General features: G+C 39.7%; 1 protein-coding gene across 1 annotated transcript in view; it reads left to right on the forward strand.

Annotated features, from left to right (window-relative positions):
• Window positions 1–16695, forward strand: part of LOC127384000 (potassium voltage-gated channel subfamily KQT member 1-like) — a 499795-nt gene that overhangs the window by 14897 nt on the left and 468203 nt on the right. The window contains 1 exon segment of the mRNA XM_051617878.1: window positions 9728–9818. Coding sequence (XP_051473838.1) covers window positions 9728–9818 — 91 coding nt within the window.

Here is a 16695-nt window from a genome sequence, read left to right on the forward strand (position 1 = left end):
TGGCTCAGATCATGGGATTTGTGCTTTCTCTCACTAATACATCAGGAAGCAAAATTCTCTTTAGCGGTCTGGGTGATCTGCTGGTTGATTATGTCCCCTAATTCAGCTCCAGAGGTAGATGTGCTGTAGGCACTCCATCAGGTTTTGCATGTGAAGGGAAACACATTCCTGCTGTGGGTTACAACCTAATTTAGAAATGCCTTAATCCAGTGGTAGCTAAACAAGCCGTGTTTTTATAAAGGCTTCCATAAGATTGCTAAGTTATTTTGTTAACCTTTTTATTTGTAGGGCTTTTCTCTCCTGTGTGTACATGGTAGTTTCTTCTTTGTTTGTCTCTTCTTTTTTTCTTTCTTTTCTTTTTTTCTCTTTTTAATAGTGTGCATTTACTCTTAAGATTTTTTTTCTAAATACTAAATCTTTAGGTACCAGGACAGTTGGTATAGTCAGAATTAAACCAGCTGTTCTGAAAGGAAAACACTAGACTAACTTACGTTATGGTAAAATCATGGTTGTGAAAAGTGATTTCTTTGTGTGCGGCTCTTTTTTTGTGTTTTTTTTTTTGTTGTTGTTGTTACTGCTGTTCTTGGTGTTGGTACTTGTTGGGAACCCTGTCATTAATCTGCAGTTATTTTTGCCTTTATCCTCACTGCAGCTTCATCTGCTCCCTCCTCATGTGAACTACCCTTGTGTTATAGTTCAGTTGCTTCTGCCACTGCTTATCCTGCCTTGCTCTGAATGTCAGTCTCAAGTGTGTCTTCAGTTCTATTTTCAACTTACATATGCTTTGTAGGTATCATTCTGTTTTGTTGTGCAGTTGACAGAAGTGATGAGCACAACATCAAAAAGACAAGCAGGTCAGCATGAGTGATGGAAGGGAGTGTTTTCTGAGCCTGTCTTGGGTGTGAAGAAGAGTTGAATGGAAGATGCCGGCTGCTAGTGTCTTTAGTGTTGAGCATTAAGTAAAACAAATAATAGGGAAAAAAAAAAACACAACTATCTAAACTTACTGTGAACTTATCTCACTAAAAACTAAGATGCCTTCCCTTAGGCTGGAAGGACCGTCTACTCAAAAACGCCCCTTACCCTCTGAGCATGTGTAATAAGAAGTAGAAGTGCTGCCACTTTTAAGGGGAAGCGAGGAACTAGTGAACTAATCATGTAGATGAATGATACTGCTATACGTAGAGATAAGGTCATTTTGCATTTTTTGGAGTATAAAAGAAACCCTGTGCTATGGGGAAGGGGTGCTAGCTTTGTGGATTTACCACCTAGCACTCTTTTCTGCACAGAACTGGAATAAAGAAATACCTTGACTTTGTGTGTGCGGATCAGATTATTGCACACTAGGTAAATGGACCCCGTTTTGGGACAACAAACAGGGTCACTAGATGTGGGCACTTAAGTGCACGGAGTTGTTAATAGTGTGATGTACAAAGAGAAGAACTTCCTGCTTGACATTACCAGGTGGGTTTTATATTACAGTTTGGATTTGGGAAGGGAGACTGTTGAAACTGGAATATACCTAGGAGCTCTGAAGCTAACTCTTCCCCTCTTGCAAAAATCAAGTCTTGATCTTTTATGGCCAAAAGTGATCAGCAGTGATTCTACATTTCAAATAAATACATTTTACACGAGAACATGATGAATCTCTGCAGAATGTCCAGCCTATCGTGTACTAGCAAAATTATGCCTTTGTTATTCATTGGGAAGGAGCGACACTCACTGGCCAAAATATATAGTGACATAAATTAATTTAAAGGCTCCCTTTGAATGGTTTTAATGTGTGTTCTGGAAAATGAAAAAAAGAGAGACTCTCAACAAATAATTACAAGAGGAAAGCAACAATTAGCTGAAAGTTACAAAACTCGCAGGCTTTATTAGCAGCCTTTGGACAGTTCTGAGTCCCTTAGTAAATAAATGGCACCAACTGTCCTCTCTTATACATCCTAATAAGCCTAACAGGAGATGTGGTGTGAACTCCTTATCAGCTTGCTGTTTTCCATTTGACAAATGCTGGCGTGTGTTTCATTCTCTCTTCTCAACCTTAACTTTTTGCTCTGGTTCTACTCTGCTTTTTGCTTTGGTTTTCTTTTTTTTTTGGGAGAACCACTCCCCGGAACGGTACCTACGGGAAGAAAGTGAGACTTTTGCCCCCTCTGCTGGCTGGTTTCTCTTTGCTCAGTATAGTGCCTCATTAAAACATCAGTACCGTTTTATTATGACTTGGACAGAACTCTATCCCCTACAACATACCACCGTTTTCAAAGAGATTAACGCTTGGGGATGGCAGTAAAACTACTGAATAATATGCCCAGCAACATGTGTATGTTGAAGTAGCAGGACTGGGTGATAGGCCAGTGTGTAACATGTAAATAATGAGCACGTGGCTAAGTTCTGTCCCACACTAAAAGCACTGCTAGCCCTGACTAGGATGTGGTATCTGGATCTCTTTTCCCTTTCAGCCTTATTTGTTCTCAAGGCCTTTCAGCCCCAGTTATTTTCCATTAATGAAGAACTAGAAATCAGTAAGATGCCCACCACAAACAATATTTTTCTTTGTTGACACAATTGAAAAGGGTAGAACAGATTCCTGAATATAAAAGACTCAGAGAAATCAGATTGTAATAATGCTTAAGCATGATAAACACGTTTCCCCATTGGCTCCTTTCCTCCTGGCAGCACAGGTTTGTCTTGTTCTTCTATACAGTGTTGCTGAATCTTAGACCTTTACCAGCTGCCTCTTAGCTAAGACAAGGCCAATACTGGGCATACTCAGGAACAGAGTTCAAGAGAACCAGATAGTGCCTAGAAGTTTCCTGAAGGCCTCCAGAAGATTGCTGCCCTTTGAGGGGTTAGATAGAAACCTCAAAAAACCTGCTTCTTTTTGTGTCCTAGTCTCCCTTGAGCAGTTTTCAGAAAAAAATAGTCAACTATTTCAAGTTCCCCTTTGGTAAGAAATGCAGTATAATGATTATTTATTTATTTATTCTACAAAGAGATCAAGATATCAAACCCTTGGAATAGAACCAACAGCCCTAAACTGTATGCCTAGTTAATACAATCTGAAGCTGGCTCTTTACGACTAGGTGCCTAAAATATTTCCCGTATGTCTGGCCCAGTATTTCTACTTGATGCTAATGAGTAGCTTCTGATTGGGCTTAGCACCTTTCTGTATTACGGAATCACAGAATAGTCATGAATGGAAAGGACCTCTGAAATCACCGAGTCCAACCATAAAACCCAAAAAACCAAACAACAAAAACCAGACCACAAAACGCACCCCAAAAACCCCACACAACCTACAATCTCAGCTACTAGAGCATGCCCTGAGGCTAATAATCTACACTTTTCTTGAATACATCCAAGGTTGGTGACTCCACCACCTCCCTGGGCAGGCTGTTCCAGTGGCTGATCACTCTTTCAGTAAAGAAATTCTTCCTAAAATCCAATCTGAACCTCCCCTGCTGCAACTTGAAGTGATTTCCTCTTGTCCTGTCATTATTCACTTTGGAGAAGAGGCCAACACCCACCTCCCTACAACCTCCTTGCAGGTAGCTGAAGAGAGCAATGAGGTCTCCCCTGAGCCTCCTCTTCTCTAAACTAAACATCCCCAGTTCCCTCAGCCACTCTTTGTATGACTTGTTCTCTAGGCCCTTCACCATCCTTGTTGCTGTCCTCTGGACTCTCTCCAGCACCTCAATGTCCTTCTTGTAGTGAGGGGCCCAGAACTGAACACAGAACTTGAGGTGCAGCCTCACCAGTGCTGAGCACAGGGGCACGATCACTTCCCTACTCTTTCAGGCCACGCTATTCCTGATGCAGGCCAGGATGCCATTGGCCTTCTTGGCCACCTGGGCACACTGCTGGCTCATGTTCAGCTGGCTGTCCACCAGCACCCCCAGGTCCTTTCCTGCTGAGCAGCTCTCCAGCCACACTTCCCCCAGCCTCTAGAGTTGTTGTGACTGAAATGCAGGACCCAGCACTTGGCCTTATTGAATCTCATGCAATTGGCCTTGGTCCATCAATCCAGCCTGCCCTCTAGCAGATCAACACTCCCACCCCATTTGGTATAATCTGCAGACTTACTGAGGGTGCACTCAATCCCCTCATCCAGATCACAGATAAAACTATTGAACAAGACTGGCCCCAAACCTGAGCCCTGAGGGACACCACTGGTGACCAGCCACCAGCTAGCTTTGACCTCCTTTACCACAACTCTCTGGGCCCGGCCATCCAGCCGGTGTTTTACCCAGTGAAGAGTTCACTTGTCTATGCCACGATTCTCCAGCTTCTCCAGGAGAATGCTGTGGGAGATGGTGTCAAAGGCCTTACCAAAGTCCAGGTAGAAAATGTCCGCAGCATTGTCCTCATCCAAAAGGTGGGTCACATTGATCATAGAAAGAGATCAGGTTGGTCAAGGAAGTCCTGCCTTTCATAAACCCATGCTGGCTGGCCCTGATCCCCTGACTTCCCTGCTGTGAGTGAGCTGCTGTGAGAGCTCACTTAAAATGACCCTCTCCATGAGACTCATTCATATTCTGTTGTCTGTGAAAGTGTATAGATTTGCTTCATGTAGTGCTTGATTATCCAGGTTTATTTAAAAGGATCATTTGCTGAATTGGAGTCTATGTTGGTTTCAAGAAACAACCACATAAATAAGATGGAACTTAATAATAATAATAATAATAATAATAATAATAATAATAATAATAATAATAATAATTTTCCTTTTTAAGCTTTATACTTTTACTTTAGTTATAAAAGCTCCTGCTCTTTCAACTCTCTTCTGAGGTCACAAAGTGTTAGTTGTGTGGCTTTCCTTCTTGTCTTCTGCTGAGAATCTAGAGAATCAAAAGGTACATTAAAAATCCTGGAATTTATAGAGATGAAAGAGGGAGTTTCAACACCGTACCGTAGAGTTCAGCACTGAAAACTCTGAGTTAAGGACAGCTGAGTTAGTGTACCTGTGCATGGAAGTGTTAGATACTGTACACAGGGATTAGTTGGGGACTAAAAATTAGTATAGCTCAATTAGCATAGCATTGCACAGATCAAATAAAAAGTATTTCTTAAGACCTAATAATTAGTTCAGAATCTGAGCTGCATTAACACAATTATATTCCATCTATACTATATGAAAATTCTGAAGATGGATGGTTTCACCACAGTGTTGGTGTACTTGGTATTGTCTTGAAAGTTTCTTCCGTAGTCTCCACTAGATGGTATGGACAAGTCCAGTGATTTCCACCAGCATATTATTTCAATATGCTTTGAAATACTTCTCTTTTTTCTTTGCAAATTTGAATATTATTTCTAATTTACATTGTGTCTCTTTAACTAGGATTCAAACAAATAAATCTTAGCTTGCAATTAACATTCGTCCAGCTTTTCAATTACAAAAACTTTAGGATAGTACACTCGTGTTATTACTTTAGAAATTCTGCATTTGTATTCTATATCTCTGCTATCTTTTAAAATGAATTGCAATTGCACTCATGGGTGAATTATAATTACATTACAAACAAGCCTTTTAGAGCCCCTCGAAGTGTACGAGGAAGGAAGTTTAAAAAATAACTACTTACTTGAATTCTTCCATATTAATCAGATTATACCCTTTAAGTGCAAGAATGCACAACAGCAGACATCAAATGGAGCAGTTATATAATTAGCTATCAGAGACACCCCCTGCCTTCAGCTCAAAACGAAGTAGGAATACCCCTCTGCCCATGGGTGCTGCCAAAAAAGCCCTGTCAGTTGATTAAGAACTTGGATAATCTGTGTTAAAGATCAATCTTAATAACGTGGATCAGGATAGGTGAACACTAAAGAAATGCAGTCTTGATTCAGAGACATTTGTGCATGTCAAGCTTTAACTCAAGAAATTTAGTTCTTAATGGTAGCCCAAATCTTCTCAAAACTCTGTGGATAGTAGTGACAGCCCTTCCAGAGCCATATGAATGGAAGCATGATTTTTTTTACATCTTCAAATCCAGTTTTAGGCTTGAACAAAGTCAGCTGTTGCCTGTCTGGCAGGTGAGGAACAAGTGCCTCTCTTTGTCTGTGTTAGCACTTACATGCAGATGACTTGCAGTGTGTGAACAACAGGACCAAGAGTACTAGTCATGAATGACAATTGTTTTCAGTCTTCATTATCCCCTGTTCAGTGTTCCTGGGGATCCTGAGGCAGTCTAAAGTCTCTGTGGAAAGCAGATACGAGGCCCCAGATGGTTGGGGGTTCCCAAGCCTTGCAGCACCATGCTAAGACCGACAGCCTCCCCAGTTCCTGGCTGTCTGGGGCTGGATGTGGGGGTCTCTTGGTTCAGCTCACAGGATGGGTTCCTGCTTTCCACCCAGGGGCTGCGCAGGGGGAGTCCTCAGGCCTGTTCCAACTTGTTCCTGTCCTCCCAGCACACTTGTTCAGCTGCCTTGTAAAGCAAGGGGCCCTGAACCTGCCTTTTACTTGTGTTAATGAACTTTCTGTTCACATTTAGACATTAATTATTCATTTCACTGCTTCTATTAAAGCATGTTTTGTGCATTATGTACCTACCTATGCTTTTTCTGCTATATGTTATATACAATTTATTTATCTATATATATGTAGACCTGATATAAATACACAAATATATCTATAGTGTGTTTACATCTATAAAGTGCATCTGTGAGTAGATAATTAACATATTACGCCTATTTTTATACTCCTCTATATCTATTTTTTTTACATACACTTCTATTTCTTTCCTCAATTCTGTATGCTGTGAGGAGAGGCTGGCGCTGCCCCACACCAGGCACAGCCAGTTCCCGCTGGCTCCAGCCGACCCCTGCAGGGCATGGCTCAGCCCCTCAGACATGGAGGGGTGCCTCGGGGAAAAGACATTTAGGAAAGGCCAGAAAACACAGCATGGGCTGTGAGATGAGACGGAGACAAAAGTGTGAGAAACAGCCCTGCAAGCACTGAGGTGAGAGGAGCGGGAGGAGGTGCTGCAGGTTCCCCCGCAGGGCTGGGAGAGCCCACCCCGGAGCACGTTTATCCTCATGGACTGCAGCCCTTGGAAGGGCCCAAGCTGGAGCAGGGGAACAGTGTGAGGGTGAGGAAGGATGGGCAGAGACAGTGTGTTATGGACCTGCCACAACCTCCCCATTCCCCATCCCCTTGAGTTGCTTGGCATGTGTGAGGAAGGAGGGGAGGGAACTGGCAATGAAGGAGCCTGGGAAAGTAAAGGGAAGGGGCAGATGGTTTAGTTTTCTTTGTTTCTCACTATCCAAACATATTTTAACTGCCAAAAATTTAAGCTGATTCTTCCCAAATTGGATCTGTTTTGCCCATGACAGTAACTCAGAAGTGATCTCCTTGTCTTTGTCTTGACTCACAAGCCTTTTCATCTTATTTTCTCTTCTTGTCCTGTCCAGAGGAGGGAGTGAGAGAGTGGCTGGGTGGGTGTCTGGCAGCTGGTCAAGGTCAACCCACCACAATCTATATAGAGAAACCTATGTATATACAAAAGTAGATTTATTTTATTTATATATATATATGTTTTTATATATATATATGTGTGTGTGTGTATATATATGAATATATACATATATATATGTATGTATGTATATATATATATATATGAACACTTCCAGGTCCAAAGGGAATGAGCAGCTAGTCAGAGGATGGTCTGAGATCATGTGCATATGATGATTTCAAAAATATAAATATGGCAACCATCTGATCATGGAGAGGCATGAAACGTGTGTTGTGACATAAAAATGTGGGACTACAGGTACATAGGCTGGAGCTTGCCAGTCTGATGCCTTTCTAATGTAGACAGGACTCCTTCCTGTCTGGCAGGTGGACCTGCCAGCCAGTCACAGGGTGGTCTCTAAACAAGTGGTGTATGATGTTTTCTAAATTACAAGCCCCAGAGTCAGAAAGAGGTGAAGAGAACAGATGAGGTGACTGGAAGATATATAGAACTTTAGGGCAAGTGTGACACATGGTGAGCAGTAGGGGCAGGGCTTCCCCCACAATTAGAGTGGTGGCACCTGTCCCTGCCCATGTTGGTCAGGGTTGTCCTCATGCTGCTTTTGCCCTCTGCCAAGCTCCTTCAGTCTGTCACCTCTGTACCAGGTGTCACCTCTTTGCTGGGGCCCCATCTGTGTGCACCACCCCAGGTGTACTCCAGCAAAAGGGAACTGTCACTGTCCTTTATGTGCTGGCAGGGCTACAGGGGATGCAGCCCAATACAGGGGCGGTCTTCAGTCGATATGGGTTTGGGCCTGCCCCATACCGTGTGTAGGATTTGACATTGGTTCATGTTGAGTTTTATGAGATCCCTTTAGGCCTGTTCCTTAGCCTGCCCAGTCACCTCTAACCAGTGTCTCTGCCTTCACATTTATTGACTAAACCCCTGGTTTGGTGTCTGGTGTGGACTCAGTGAAGTGCATTTCATCTCCTCTTCTGGAACACTGATTTACCAAAAATGTTGACTGGGGCAAGTCCCTGGATTGACTCCTAAGGAATTTGTAATGTCACTGGTGTCTAGGTGAACATCAATTTTTGCCCTTCCTGATAAGCTCCTCCTCCTAAGCACACTGAGTGTAGTTAGTGTGTTTATATCTGTTTGCTGGAATCTCACCATTTTAACAGTACAGCCACCAGGGCTGTTAGTCTGCTATTTGCTCTGAAGTTCTTGAACTAGCCTTCCTTGTCAGTAGTGTTTATCTTCTTCAAGAGGGTTTCTCATTGGAAAAATGTCTCATCGCATTCAGGACTGTTAAGGTTTTCATTGCTGGTTTGGGTGTTTAGGAATTTAATTACAGACTCTTGGCTTGGAATCAGTGGAAATGACAGTTGGACAAGCTGGTACACAAAATGGAACGTTTCTGGTTGTTAGTGGAAGAAAACTCAGTTTTCTTATTTTTCTCTTGTTTTTCTGCATCACCATCACTTATGGTAGTAGTACTACATCACCATAGTACAACATAACAAAAGACTGTCCTTCTGGTCTGTCCATCAGAGTTCTTCATATATAATTTTTTTTACCAGTTGTTTAATATGTTAACAATGGTGGAAAGATGGCTGAAGCATCATAGACATCAAAGTCATGGGTATTCTGCCATAATTTAATCAACTAGAATTCAGTTGCATATTTTGTGTTCCAATTTTCATGACTTTTCAATTTTCCTTTTTTTAAAACTGTTTTTGGGGGCAGGGGTATGTATTGTGAGACTTGTGAATTTTTTTCTTGATCTGATTGGTGACACTAGAAATACTGTGGTTGTAGCTTTTTCTTCAGTATTGATGTACATTTTGAATTAAGGGAATGCATTTAATAGAACATTTTTCATTGAATGTACTGTTCCTCACTCCAGTGATATGTCCAATTCTTCTTTAATTGATCCATTATCAGTTATGCTACTTTCTTCTGCAGCCCATTAATTACGTAGCAATCAGTGAAACATGAAATATTCACTGTGACAAGCTTCGGTGGGAGATTATACTTGATAATGGGAGTTTTACCTATTGATATAATTGAGTTCAGCCTTTCTGTCATTTTTATCCTATGTTTCTTAGAAGTTATTAAATGCAAAATGTTTCTATTCAACTTGACTAGAAGACAGAACTGATGAAGCACAAAGTACTTGTGATGGAGAAAGTGATGTGAATGAGTGAGCTAAAACTAGATCTAGATTTACAGCTCAATTTGATGAGTCACTAAATACTCTTTTCTTTTCACAGATTTCTCTTGGTGCTGATTTGTTTAATATTCAGTGTATTGTCTACTATAGAGCATTATTCTGAGTTTGCCACAGGAACCCTTTTCTGGATGGTAAGTTAACTTTTTTGAGAAAGTCTCTAGTCAGTTTCACTGAATCTAAATTACTTCAGGTGAACAAGGGAGATAACTGCTAAAAATCCTCAGGCAAAGCATACTACCAGGACATTTAAAGTATCACCTGCTTTCATTAAAGGAAGGTCATAGGTTAATGGAGATTATTACTTTTTTAGATCTGTAAGCTATGAAGATACTCAACAGGTTAACAGTTCTTAAATGCTTGTTTTTCATAAAGTGTGAAACTGCCCTGTGGCTTTTATAGTGGGCCACTAGTATTCATCAGTTCTATGCAGTGTGCAATAGGATATTCTATAGGCAGCAATATGTTTTTAAAAAACATACCTTCTCTCAGTCTTGTGGTAAAAAATTGGCCAGGAACCATGCTCTTCAGAATTATCTGAATCTGGAGGTTAAGTGATTTCTGTCAGACTAATATGCCAGTATATAAAACAGAAAGGAAGAGTTCCTATCACACTTCCAGGTACCAGTGATTTGGCTTTGAAGTTGGTACTTTTTAACTGCTGTGCCTGTTAGCAATCCGCTAGGGTGTCAGGTTCTTCTTGAGCATATGTTAAATTTTGGAGCTGATATTTTGCAAAAGCATAGAGACATTGTGTTGCTTATCTAATATCCTTTTCTTTCTTCGGAGGCTGCTTATTGTTTTCACAGTAGCCAGGGAACATTTTTTTAAGCACTGGACCGAGTGGCTAATTTACAGATGAAATGTGTGTTAACTGTGTTACCAGTCCTGAGCTATTAATTCTGTTAAAAATGTGAAAACGCATCCAGCAACCATCTATAAACTGTTACGACATACATAGAATATTTTTCAGTGTAAATTTGAAGTAGCTGAAAATAAAACTACAAAGAATTTGCATGAGAGCTCTGTATTATGTTCCTCCTCCATTCCCCCCTGCCCCTCCTCACCTGTAAAAAATAAAGAATGGAGATGAAACATCCTTTATAACAATGGAGTAACTTACTTTTAAACAGTTGCTCACAGTATCTGTATTTTAGCCACTGTAATCCTCTGATCTCAATGTGTTATAATCTCAGTATTCTTACTGTAATTTCTTTTTGCTAAGTGATGACTTTTAATGTGATGGATTTTGGTTTTCCATGTTGTTTGAAAATAAAAATCAGTTACTTTGTTGTTTTCCTGTGGCTTAGACTACATTAGTATATGCAGCTTGTGCAGACAATTGACTAGGCCATCATTAGGATCCCTGAGTTATTTTGAGATTTTGATTAATGTTAATCCTGTAACAAATGTTGCTTGGCCTTTGAGCCATATTCAGTGTCAAACAAGGTGCAGTTTTCTGCCAATCATATATTGTCCTCATATTCACTGAAGGGTGTAGAGTGATTATAGGTCAGTATAACCACTACCCAAAACAGTAATACTGGCAAGGACTCAATGCTTAGTTGATTGTTTTTGTGTAGATGGTATGTGAACATGCAGACACATTGTATTGTTGGAGAAAACTAACGAGATGAAAACAGATGTGTGGTTCACATAATGTCCACATAGCATTGCTAGCTATATTAAGTGATGTTATCATCTAACAAACGAATCGTGCATAGTCACTGGCAGTGCTGGAACAATTTCTTGGCCACCTTGTGTTACAGTCTTACCTTGGAGGATATCTCTCTTGAGTTTATTTTCCTCCCTGCTGTTTCCTTAGCTTTCTTCCTAGAAACAGCCAGCACGGGGGTTAGCTGTTCTACTGGCAGTAGAACTGTTCTACTGTACATTCACTTGCCTAGAAAACATTTGTTGTAAATCCATGTGTCTTTACTCTGTAGTAGATTGTTGATCTACTTCATAACATAGTTGACTGTTCATGGTACCAAAAAATGAAAACAAATGCATATGTATGCTGCCTTCCATGCCACTCTGCTTTCTTGAAAGTATTTGAGAGCAGTGGAGACTGTCAGTTTGCTGAGAAACAAAATTGGAACAAAGCATCTATTCGATCAAGTTCAAGATTGATTTGTTTCTCTCCCAATGGAAGGAACCTGTAGTTCTTTGTACAGATCTGTTAGTGTGGCAGTAGCAAATAAATATTAGTATGTGATGCTTGTGGTATTTTTCCATCTGTGGAAAAACTGCTTCTTGTTATATTGAGGTAGACTAACAGCTGGGAAGGATCAGCTTCAAAATTGTAATGTTGAAAGTTGTTTAAGGTCTAACAAGAAGGATAGCATTTGATACTTGTAGACATTGAAATGTTTTTCTATTTTGTTAGAGAGGGTGAGATGATGTGCCAAATACTATTTTGGATTATATATGTCACTGGGGTAGATAGGGAACATTAATAACAGATGTAACTGCTGATGTGTCTCAAGCCACTAAAGACGTTTTAGACTTCATTTTTTAAAGTTCTTAATACATCTGGGTGGCATAAGATAATTTCTTCTCAAATGTGAAAACTCTCATCATTCAGACAAGCTATGTGATGTACCAAGGAGAGAATATCATATTAAGAAGACCCTTCAAAGCAGTGTTGGTAGTTTGAATGAGAAAAGGGGGCTGAATAAGCAGTTGCTGGAAATTAAAGTAGAAAAAACCAAACCCTTATTCTCCCCCAACGCTAAGCATATGTTTTTAAGCCTCTGAAAATTCAAGTGAGTTCTGGGGGAGAAAAATATGACTCTTTGACCCTGTGTTTGAATGTTAAGCCAATCTGTCATCTTTGAGACTATTGAAGACATTACAAAGGCATAGCTTCTGATACAGGCTAATGCTGTGCCTCTCCAAGTGCTTAGAGAAAACTTCTGTTCTTTGCATTAATGAAGAGAAGAGAACATGGTAGCTAACAGCAGATCCAGCTGTGTTTCATTTCTAGCTGCCCACTAAATATCTGTATCTCAAAATTACTCCTAAAACATTCCAGAAGTTTCTCAGGATTGGTTGCGTTTCACCATGCTGCCCTTCAAATAGGTGCTAGATGAATTAAAATCTTCCGTAGGAACCAAGGCGTGATTTGAGAACTTGCGTGAGTTGTTTAAAGAAGATTTTGTCTGCCTTCTTATCTGGATCACATGGTCTGTGACAAACTTCCACCATGATAGTAGCTTGCTTTCTGATCATTATTTGGTGCACTAGGTGCTTAATACCTGACTTACGGAAGAAGTCTGCCATGCCTCTTTTAAGCTCCCTGCCTGATGTCCCTGCACATTTCTTCCAGTATCCCATGCCCTAAGTATTAGATCAGGCACTCTCTTAAGAATTCTTCCACTTTGATCACTAGAGCAAACTGGCAAAATGAGCAAGCATAGTGAGTCAAACAAGCAGGGTGAGGGATGACTAAGGGCAGGTCTGGGACTGTGGAAAAGAAAGAGCTTATTCTCATGTATACTAAAAACAAGTTTCTGAAATAATTTTGCCCAGGATGGTGTTATGAACTTGGAATACAGTCTCACAAATTATTGTGCCACACCTAAGTACCAGAACATGCGTAACCTGGGTGTATGGCATGTTTTAATAGTAATAACTTGGGGGTAGGGAAGGGAACGTGGCTTTCTTGCTTTTTGTTTCCTTTGTGGTACAGCCTATTCCCAACAGGCCTGTGAGCAATTGAATTTTTTAACTGGTTTAAAGTTCCTTTTTAAAAATAGATTAATACTTTCAGTAACTACAGGGAAGAAAAAAGCCTGTTAATTGGCTGTCTTAGCTTCCCCCTCCCCCCTACTTAGTTACTCTCTAGACAGTTTTGGCACTCATGACAATCTTTGTCAGCGTTCACTTGCCTTTTTTTAATAGCTTCTTCCAAATACAAGTCAAGAATGGTGATTATGGGATTTCCTACAGTCAATGATTAATCTTGAGTCAACAATGTTCACTTTCTGTCTTTGATAGAATTGTCTCCTAATTATTACTTGTGTTTATCTGCTACCTTCCTAATGGTGTTCAGAAGTGCTCCTTAAATACCATGGGATTGCATGCAGAATGAGTTTGTGATTCCTGCCTGATCTGCAGAGCTACTTCCCCATGCACTTCCATGCCAGGAACCTGGCTCTTGAGGAGTGTTTATCTTCAAGAAGACAAAACCTGACAGCTGCTTTGTTTTGTTCCATCGTCCTTACCTGTAGCTTGTTATTCTTTTTTTAGCTTCAAAATCTTTCAAAATGTGTATTCTGAGAAATCAAGAAAGCAGCTATGGTCGTATTTCTTTTAAGCTGGAAAACCTACTTCATACTTCTGTTTTTCACTGATACAGTTACAGATGGTTTGGTCATAAATAATTGAAAGAAGAAAAAGTCTTGAAATACTAAAGTTAGTTTTAATCTGCTTGTTTCTAAAATAAATATATGCACTTTTCTATCATTAGCTTCTGTCATGGGTCAACTCTGTTTCCACTGACCACATCACCGAGAGTTCTAATCATTTTACAGCTTGCAATTGTTGAAATTTTCAACAGATCAATCAAATGAGTGCTGGTTGCTTATGATGTGCTTCATTACAAAAATGCCGCCTGCTTAACTTTCTTTTTGACTTTTAATATTTGTATCTTATATATCTTATATAAAGGGAGACTTGTATAAAGTCTCCCTTTTATATCCCTTGCTCTATGAATGAGCCTTTAAAATCTTATTTACTATGGTGTATAAAGTTACGCTCTTCAGCCACTTTATTCCCTGAAATGTCACCAAAATTACATGGACACATCTGTTTCCTGATGGATAAAGCTTTCTTTCAGGTGTATGTGCTTATTAAACAACAAATGTATATATTTTCACTAGTTAATATTGTTGGGTGGTCGTTCGAAGCAAAGAATGTCTTGAGCTGTTGTCAAAGGTCTGCTCACAGATCAGCACAGACTTTTTGCATGACCACAGGCAAACCTTGATGTTGTCTGAGTCCAAGATCACAGTAGCTAAGTGACTGAAATTAAAAATTTTAAAAGTATTTAGGAGTATCTTTACGTTTCCATGGAAATTACTGGTTTTGTTTAAAAAGCTTATACTAGAAAAGGTTTCCAGCAAACCCTGCCTATGCTTATGTCCATCTGTTTTTTTCAGGCCTCCTTCATTGTGTCACATTTATGTAGCATTTTATCCTTCCACTTTGTCCCAGATTTTTATTCCTTAATATATACAGTTAAACATTTACCTTACTCTAAGATTATTGTGTTGAAAAATTATTTTTTAAAAGTTGCCAAAATCTGTTGTTAGGCTTTTGCCTAGACAGCAGAAGGCTGTAATGTTTTCTTAATGATTTAGTAGTTTGTGTGTCAGTTTTGATTTGTAAATGGGATCTAGATCTTTAAGAATATGGCATTGAAAAATAAACTATAAAGTGGGCCAGGTGTAATTCCTCCTTTGAGGATTAATCTGATTGTTTTCATAGTTAGAGGTCATATATTTTCCTACCAGGAGAGGTCACCATGGTAGTTTACAAAAGACATTTTAATTTTTGTTGTAAAAGACCTTGCAAAGACAGTTTCTTAGCTCTTGGGACTAATTTGACTAATTGTTCTGCTCAAAAAACAAGAACAAAATATTATTTTCATCATGCACATAATGTTTTTACACACTATGAGTAACAGAACACAGTAAGTCATCAATTTGTATAATGACAGAATACTGAAGACTAAAAGGAAATTTTTCACTGCTTTAATAGATTGATGTTAATTACTTTTCAAATTTAAGAATACCAAGAGTGTTCCTGACTTTGAGAAAATAGAATGTTTTTGCTATAAATCATATTGATTCAAATTTATTAATTTAATTTCATGTATGCCATTAAGTATTTAATATTGTGATTATTGCAATTGGAATGCAAGAGGGGTAGGAAATGTTGTTTATCTGAATGTGCTTTCCAATTCAGAGCACATAATCCAAATGTGAAATCGCTGCAACATTTTCAGGCTAAGTAGTCATGGGAGAACTGTGTAGGAATCGATATACTGGATTGCAGCAAAAGCTTAGTTAATTCAGTATTGAGTCTCTGATAGTAGTCTGTTTTCAGTGCAAAAAAGGAAGACTTTCTTACAAAGTTACGATCTATTCAAACAAGTAAAGCATTTTTCAGTCTTTTCTTTTGCTTTCAACAGGGGTCACTACATTCTAGTCATATTCTCCTGATGAGTGGTTTCCTGATGTAGTTTTCTCAGCCTTATGGGATAAAACTTTAGTATCCTAGAAGCTTTCTTCATCAGAGCCACAAACAAGGTTGGTTGTCTTAGCAGGGATCCCCTTCACTGTTTCAGCAGGGCTGGATCCTGGATTCCAGTGTTTTCTGGAGATGAGCTGTTGTGGTACTGCTTCCTTTGGGAGACAGACTATGCGTCTGCTTTCCTCTGATGTGTTTCTTTGCTAGAAAAAAGCAACAGCATATCTTCCAAACACGTTAACACATGTAGTTCATAGCAATATGGTACTAGAAGGTACACAATACCCTTAAAAACTATTTTCAGGGTCCTCACTTGTTGCCTTTATTGTAGGCCCTCAGTGCCCTCTTACATTGCTTGATTGTCAGCCGTCCTCAGGCAGTGACTACATTCATCACATAGCTTTTATTAACATTCCTGTGTTTGCAAATCCTGTTGGAGAGAAAAGGCTGAGATGTAAGATTAGGAGCTCCACCAGCCTAAGATGTAAGATTAGGAGCTCCGCCATCAACTGCTGCTTAAGCTTTTCAGGAGAGAGGCTTATGCTGTGGCTGTATGTAGGAGTCAGGATTTTAGGGAATGATCTCATTAAAGAGTTCTAGGCTGCTGATGGGTCACAGTACTCTGTGTCTTTCACTGCTCGGTTCTGGCTTTATATAGTGATTTCTTCTGAAGACATCCTCCTAGCTGTATGCTAGGCCTCTCAGAGTACCCAGACTTCGGAGTACCAAGTGACAGTTGGTTTACTTAAGGCA

Source organism: Apus apus, chromosome 1, assembly GCF_020740795.1.
Source record: "Apus apus isolate bApuApu2 chromosome 1, bApuApu2.pri.cur, whole genome shotgun sequence".
In the NCBI taxonomy this organism is placed as follows: domain Eukaryota; kingdom Metazoa; phylum Chordata; class Aves; order Apodiformes; family Apodidae; genus Apus; species Apus apus.